Genomic DNA, 7,899 nt, shown 5'->3' with positions numbered 1-7,899 from the left:
GAACAGGGTAAACAGGAGTCCCAAGATAAACAGGAGTTGGGACGATGAGAATCGTGGTTCCACCGAGATTCGGACTCAGACTGCTGGATTGAAAGTCCAACGTGCTCACCGTGACATCATGAAACCAACAGGCGCCAGTATAAGGCAGGAGGCCTTTCACTCAGATCTCACACATACACATTCTTGGTCAATAAGGGTTGTTGCTGTTTGACACCAACTGCTCCTTTCTATCGACAGAGCGTTAAAGAGGAGTGAAAATGAGAAAGAGAAACACTGATGTTGCGGGCATCTGTCGACAGAGGCCCAGCAATGTGCATTGTAATAGCAGTGGAATAGGCTGGCAAATTGTCCTCTCGATTCGCACTTGGTGAAAACTTTAAGCGGAATGTCCTTCAGCAAAGCAATCATCGGCATTGACAAAGAAAAGCAAGGTCCTGCGGAGATTTGAACTCAGATCGCTGGATTCAAAGTCAAGAGTAATACCCATTACACCACAGAACCCAGAAAATCGCAAACAGATGCAAATGACTTATGAAACACGACTACTTCTGCTGATATCTCCCGATACGGCTTGCGAAGGAAATGATTTGCTATAGATTTGGAGGGCTGTGTTGTTTCAGTGGATTTACTACAATAAAGTTTATAAAATGTCTATCTCTTTGATGAAGCACAGGCGGCAAACTGTCAGGACTGCTCCTCTATCGGTTTTTGTACGACTCGTATTGATCTTTACAACACTGTGCGCCCACCGCACAGAAATAGGTAGCAGTGTCTGTCACCCGAGTGTCGCCGACACTCAGAACGCTGCGTTTCTCTGCAACAATGTTCCGAGCCCTGATCCTGCCCTGATCGCTGGTTCCGCTCACCAGGTGCTGCACGGTTCGGTCCGGGTATTGTCTGTACCATTGTAGGACCAGTCCAGCTGCTGTAGTGGAACAGTTCAACGATGCTAGGTCTCCCTCGGTAACCACCACAGACTCTGGAGACTGTGATACCTCTTCACTACCAGCGGCACCTGGGAAGGATATGTAGATATGCAACAACATCATAAAATTAAAATCTCATACTGCAATACAATGTTGCACAATGAAGTACAATTGAACGCATAATACAAGATAACACAACAAAACAGAATACTATTTAACAGAACATAGCATCGCTAATGTGTGAAATATCGCTGTCAGAAATAGCGACCACACTTACACTGAGGGAAGAGTAAGAAATCCAGGGAGATGATCACTGAAGCGAAGCTGAGCTTCATGTCGGATCCTATCGACACTTGTAAAACAGTTGTAGGAAGATCTCAGGACAGGAAAAGCTCCTGGGAAAGCAAAGCTATTGGACATGAATCTGAGCCCAACACCAGTTATACTCTCGCGACCAGAGCTGGATCTCTGGGACTTTTGATCAGGAAGTGAAATAGTGAGGGAGCTCCAGCATCGATAGGGTGTGGGGGAGGAGCGTGCGCAAGAGTCAGAGCGTCCCCCATTGTGACGTCAGAGCAACAGACATTGTGACATCAGAGCATCCGGCACTGTGACGTCAGAATGCGGGCATGTGCGGCGTCACCATGCAGCCCTTTGACGTCAGTGGGTCTGGTCTGAGGGACAGAAACATCTCTCCCGGAGCTGATCTGAATCTCCAGCCCTGAGTTTGTGGGAATTTACAACTGATCAGAAACTGGTTTAACCTGTAAACTGATTTGATGGCGGATCTGCCGGTCTGATCGGGTTCTGCAGTTAATTTTCTCGGTCATGACTGGAATAAAAATAGGTGAATGTTTAGTCCGAGGTTAATGTGGTTCCCGCTGGGTGTGTGTTTTATGCGGCTGAGAACAGCACTGCTCACAGTGGCTGTATCTATCCAGATTCTAGCCTTTGTCTAACATCAAGTGTAGTTTGCTAATCCTGCACTTGATAGAAATCAATAAGGTTACATCGAGGTTTCATTTGAATCATTTTTTTTAAAACCGCCATCTGGGCCTTTTGCTAAGATGAAGCTCAGGTCAAGCACTGGAAGGAATATAATACCTGCTCCAATCAGCTAGGATGTTGTTAATCAAGCCCAAGACTGGAAGAATGGGCCCTGTGTTGTCAGCTTCGAACTGCAATGTCTCTCTTGCAGCGACTTTTGAGTGGACCAATTCGGTTTTTGATTGGATATAACTAAAACAGAAAGCAGGATTCTCGTTCTTTGGGCTCGGATCAAGCATCAAATGGAGCCCAAGATCAGGTGCGATGCCCTTTCATGTCAGCTTGGATCTGTTGCGAGGACCATGAATTAGATTCAATTTGAATTGGTTTTGGGGGCGATTAGGAGATGGATTCTGGCTTGGCCTATCCGCTCTGCGCATTGGCTTTACAATGTTAAGCAATTACTATTTTACAATCCAACAGACAGGAGCTCCCGAACACAATGCAAAGTGCGGGGCTGGATTGGTTTCCATCATAAATTCCGTAAGTGAGTCCTTATTCTGATCAACTCTTCAGAGTCCAATTTCTCCAGCTGGAGATGGAGAGAGGTTTGGCTGCCTGACCGGTGCTGTTGCTGTTGTTTGTTTCACGATTGTCTGCAAACATGAGTAAGACTCCCTGCGAGCGCAGTTCAATATCATAAAGCTGATGTTGATTAGTGAGTGCCAGAATAAAACAAAGACAATCCTTGCAATATCATAGTTGAAACTTGTAAAAAAAACTACTTCTGTTTCTGTCTCATCATTTGAGGACAATAAGTAAGTGAGATCATTTCCATGACTCAGATCTGAAATACATGTTCAAACACGAATCAATCATATCGGAGTGTGTTTAAACTTTAGGTTGAAATCACGATTGGGAAATTACTTTAAATGTGTTTATTCCACAATTGCCTCTCTGAAATTCCCCCTCCCCACCCCCAGAACACCCAGCTGCTGCCTTCCCACATTGTCACTGTTCTCTCTGTAAAAGGGAAGTTGAAGCAAGTAAAACCTCGTTCCAATCCGCACTCTTATTAACCTGCTATAGTGTCACTGTATCCTCTCACCTTACGTACATGTGTCGCAGTGGTGTTTTTAGTCCTGTTGCAGGAGACCTGGATTTCAGTGATCAGAAAAATCCCAAGCTGAGATATAATCAGTGTGCTCATTCGGAAAATCGCTACATTGTTGGGGGCCAGGGGTGGGAATGAAGTCGCTGGTCTGATTATTGTAACGTAGAAACACTGGGTTGTGAATTGTGTCATAAAACATTTGACAGACATTCAAAATGAGAATGAACATTGATGGCAACCTGTTCTCAGGGATTGTTTTAAATAGCACAATGACAACCTTGCGAAATGTATATGCCAATATAAGCTGTCCCTTAGGCAGCAAAATACTCTGATCAAATAGACCCTTTGATCAAACAGACCTTGAAAAGGAGAGTGAAGATGGGGAAACTGCTGCACAATAATTCACACAGGCAAGAAAATGTCATCAAAGGTTGAAGCGTGAGTTAAGGAACTGTAAATGTATTTTTAGTATAGTTGCAAGTTAAAAATTCAACTGTGGCTCAGCTGTTCGTGTTGAGTGTTGTGTTTTGTTTTGATATTTTGTTTATGACCCTGTGACTATCACTGTCGAGACAAAATAATTATTTCTGTTTATCAGTGTGGGAGCGCCCTCTGCTGATCACTAACCGGAACTCCCAGTCCGGGGTTTTTGTGCGGGGTTCGCTACATCTGTACCAGTGTGGGCTCCATGGCACAGAAATACACGGCGCTGTCGGACAGAACAGCTCTGGCGATATTTAAAGGAACAGTATTGTTTCCTTTGTGCAAAGCAGCCGAGAATCTATCTGAGAAATCCGGAGACTTATCGGTATTGCCCGAGCTATATATCTTCATCAAATATCTCAGAGCTTGCCCGGGATAGTGGATGTACCAGAACACAGTTTGAAAAGCAGCTGTCGAGCTTTTACAGTCCAGTGTTACGTTCTGTCCTTCCAGAACCGATAATTCAGATCGATCTTGAAACACTGAATCTTCAGCATTTGCCCCTGTAACAAAACACAGAACACACTCAATATCTGGGAGGGAAGAGAACCCATGGGACAGACACTGATCGTTTAAACATTGACTCAAAAAAAGAAAATGCTCGAAATTTTCAGTAGATCTGACAACATCTGTGAGAGGGAGAACAGAGATAATGTTTCAAGTCAGGATGACACTTTGTCAGAGTTTATTGACTCACCGGGCAGCAAGACCATTATTATCAGCAAACAAAATAAGGAGCACATGGTGTCTGGTTTCGGGTTCGGCAGAAATGAAGCAGTATTTGAAATGTGTTGACATTTCTGTTCTAATATTCAAGCGGAAATTCATATCAGCGGAAACGTAATTTACTCAGAAATTATGGGGCGTTTCCCAGCGACAGGATTGGCCGCTTTCTCAGAATTGATGGTCGTCGGGCATCAATCAGCGTTAGCTCGACTAATAAGTTCTGAGTTTCTCTTTCTGCATGTCTTTCGAGGGTTCTCTGGCTCTCTCTTCGTTTGGAGCCTGTCTATCTCGCTCTGTCATTCCGCCTCTGTTTGTCTCGCCCCCATTGCTCTGCTTCTGACCGTCTCTGTCTTCGCACTGGCTCTCCGTTCTTATCTTTCTCCCCTTCTCCCTAAAATTCAGAGTTCAGACAATCCGATTTCCCTCACTCTCCTATTTCAATGAATCCACTAAGTTACTCATTCTTTTGGTGCAACAAATGTAGAAAACGTTAATAACCAGAAGTTGCGAGGTAAATTATGATGGAAATATTTAAATGTAAATAACTAAAGAATATAGGAAATGAATGTGAATCCAGGGTCATATTTACATCTTGTGTTGTTATTTTAGAAAAGGCATCTTATCGGAATCTTGAGGGCTTCATATTGTTTAGAATGAGTTTTATAACCACTATTAATTTAATAAAGCGAATCGCCAGCAATTAAAATAACGATGTTATTATCTCTCATGTATACGTTCAACTGTGTTCAATTGCATTGGAATAGTAAAAGGATGAACAAGAATAATGCAACATAATCACCAGTAGTAACGACCTTCTGTAATTTGAGAATTCGATGATTTTCCAGGAAATGACCAGTTACCTCAGATTGCCGCCAGATGGCGGTGCCTCACCATGTTTGTGTGTTTACTGCAGCGGGTCCGGGAAGCTTTACGAGGCGGTTCTGCTGCTGGTCTGGTTTCCCAAGGCGTCCAGAAGCTCTCGGAAATAATCCTGTCGGTATCATGTACTATGTTATATTATGTTGTGTTAAGGAATGAAGATGAACGAATGGAAAGACAGTGGGTGAACTCGAGGCCGAGACCGTGATAGAAGTCAAGGCACAGATTAGGAGGGACAGATGGAGAAATCAGAGAAACCCTACAGTGCAGAAAGAGGCCATTCGGCCCATCGAGTCTGCACCGACCACAATCCCACCCAGGCTCTACCCCCATATCCCTACACATTTACCCGCTAATCCCTCTAACCTACACATCTCAGGACACTAAGGGCATTTTTTAGCACGGCCAATCAACCTAACACACACATCTTTGGTCTCTCTTTATGTTTTCGTCTGTACTGTCTCCATAAATCTGCAACTGCTCCCTTCACAGTTCCTTCACCGAACCTTCATCTATTTCCCTTCCTGTCTCCGTCTCTCCCTCATTTATCTTACTGTCTGTCCCTCTATTTATCTCCTTGCCTCTCGCACATTTCTCTCATTCCCTTTCCTCGTGTTTATATCCCTGTAACTCCATCTGTCCCTCCTAATCTGTGCCTTGACTTCTATCACGGTCTCGGCCTCGAATTCACCCACTGTCTTTCCATTCGTCTAGTTGGACCAATGAGCGGCACAGGCTTGGAGGGCCGAAGGGCCTGTTTCCTGTGCTGTACTGTTCTCTGTTCTTTGTTCTTTGTTTATCTTCATTCCTGAGCTTGAAGATTTCTGTGTTGCTGCATTTATTCCCCTCACGGGATCAACATCTAAATCCACTGTTGTACAAATCGTGTATTGTTTTATTTACAATCGCAACCCTCTGAAATCTACCGCGGAGGATAAAGAGTTCAGCGTCACCAGGTCACGCACAATGAGATTAGTGTTCTTGAGAAACCGTCACAATAAATAACATTCAATATGAGCGTGTGAGGCCGATCAAATAAAACCGCAGACAGCTGAGGACTTTGGATCTGCATTCGATGGAGTTTAGAGAGATGAAGGGGGAATCTCATTGAAAAATACTTGGTTTGTTCTCACTGGATCGACGGAGGTTTGAGGGGAGACCTGATAGAAGTCTACAAGATTATGAGGGGCATGGACAGAGTGGATAGTCAGAAGCTTTTTCCCAGGGTGGAAGAGCCAATTACTAGGGGGCATAGGTTTAAGGTGTGAGGGGCGAGGTTTAAAGGAGATGTACGAGGCAGGATTGCTGCAGCAACTGAAAACAGGCGTGAGGTTTTTGTACAGTGACGAGCGTCTTTCCTCTCAGTGTGGGCTGTATCGCACAGTAATACAGAGCGGCATCCGCGCTCTCCGTGTTTCCAATAACCAACTGGCCCCGTTTGCCCGCAGTGGAAAGTTCCAATTCGAACCGGTCTTTTCTCTCTTTGCCATTCGAGAATCTTCTTATTATCCACTCCAGTCTCTGACCGGGTTTTTGTCTGTACCAATACATTCCATCAATGCTGGACATCTCATAACTGCAGTTTATCAGCACCGAATCCCCGCTCTGGACTGTTCTCGCTGTGGGAGTTTGTGAAACTTGGTCCGAGCGACACCGATCTATGAAAAAACATTCAGACAATGAGGCACTGGAGCAAAACGTTTTTAAATAAACAGTCTCTACAAGTGACCGAGTAAATTTCCTGCACTTACAAGTTAGTAGAATCAGAATGAAAACGAACAGATCCATTAATACAACAAAAATGTCAGAAGGGAACCGGAGCAGAACTCGCAGCAGAAAAGCACGGAGTGAATCAACAGCTTCAATCCGCCACTAATGGAGCACCAGATAAAGTTTCAGTTTTTTGCAGTCTGATTGGCTGGAATCAGACTCTGTTCTTCGGATGTCAGGATGTGGTTTGTTGATCCGCCGCCGCTTCTCTTTCGGGTCACTTATGAACAAGTCAGTTGTCAATAACCCAGCGCGCTTCTTTACTGCAGCTACTTTCATTGATAAAAGTGTTTAAAGTTTAACTGTTCATCAATGAAGGCATTGATTTCAAATTGAAATGATCAGTCATGCGAATTCTACTGAAGCTGCAATTCAAATATTCGTTTCAAATGTAACCAGGTCCTCCCGCCTCTCGGCTCTGGCTCCGTTTTCTCCAGGATTTCAACTGAAGCATCAACGATTTAGTTTGATGTCCCTCCCTCTTCAGGTGAAATCTTAATTATATTATAATCATTCGTACCATGACAAGAGGAATATCCTGTTATCATCCCCAAACGTCCCATTTTATAATTTATACGCACGTGCTTCGCCAAACGGTGGCAACATTAAAATAGGGACAAGTGTCCAGATTTTTTTCACCTGCAAGAATCAAGATTGCTTTCAACAATTGCCGATTCTACATTCTACAAGAGTTTATAGATCATAGAATCCCTACAGTACAGAACGAGGCCATTCGGCCCATCGAGTCTGCACCGACCACAATCCCACCCAGGCCCTACCCCCATATATTTTGCCCGCTAATCCACGCATCTCGGGACACTAAGGGGCAATTTTAACCTGGCCAATCAACCTATCCCGCACATCTTTGGACTGTGGGAGGAAACCGGAGCACCCGGAGGAAACCCACGCAGACACGAGGAGAATGTGCAAACTCCACACAGACAGTGACCCAAGCCAGGAATCGAACCCAGGTCCCTGGAGCTGTAAAGCAGCAGTGCTAACCACTGCGCTACC

The 7,899-nt window shown here is 44.4% G+C and overlaps 2 gene segments (V, D, J or C); both read right to left on the bottom strand.

Annotated features, from left to right (window-relative positions):
* Window positions 1-698: 698 nt before the first annotated feature.
* Window positions 699-1,261, bottom strand: LOC144486215 (T cell receptor alpha variable 17-like). The segment is given in 2 exon segments: window positions 699-1,015; window positions 1,204-1,261. Coding segments are annotated over 2 exon segments (375 nt in total).
* A 2,429-nt stretch (window positions 1,262-3,690) lies between these two features.
* Window positions 3,691-4,223, bottom strand: LOC144486214 (T-cell receptor alpha chain V region PHDS58-like). The segment is given in 2 exon segments: window positions 3,691-4,013; window positions 4,208-4,223. Coding segments are annotated over 2 exon segments (339 nt in total).
* Between the last annotated feature and the right edge of the window lie 3,676 nt (window positions 4,224-7,899).

This window comes from Mustelus asterias, unplaced genomic scaffold (genome assembly GCF_964213995.1).
Source record: "Mustelus asterias unplaced genomic scaffold, sMusAst1.hap1.1 HAP1_SCAFFOLD_299, whole genome shotgun sequence".
NCBI classification, from domain to species: Eukaryota; Metazoa; Chordata; class Chondrichthyes; order Carcharhiniformes; family Triakidae; genus Mustelus; species Mustelus asterias.
The sequence above is the reverse complement of the archived record's forward strand: the minus strand, read 5'-3'. Positions and strand labels throughout refer to the sequence as shown.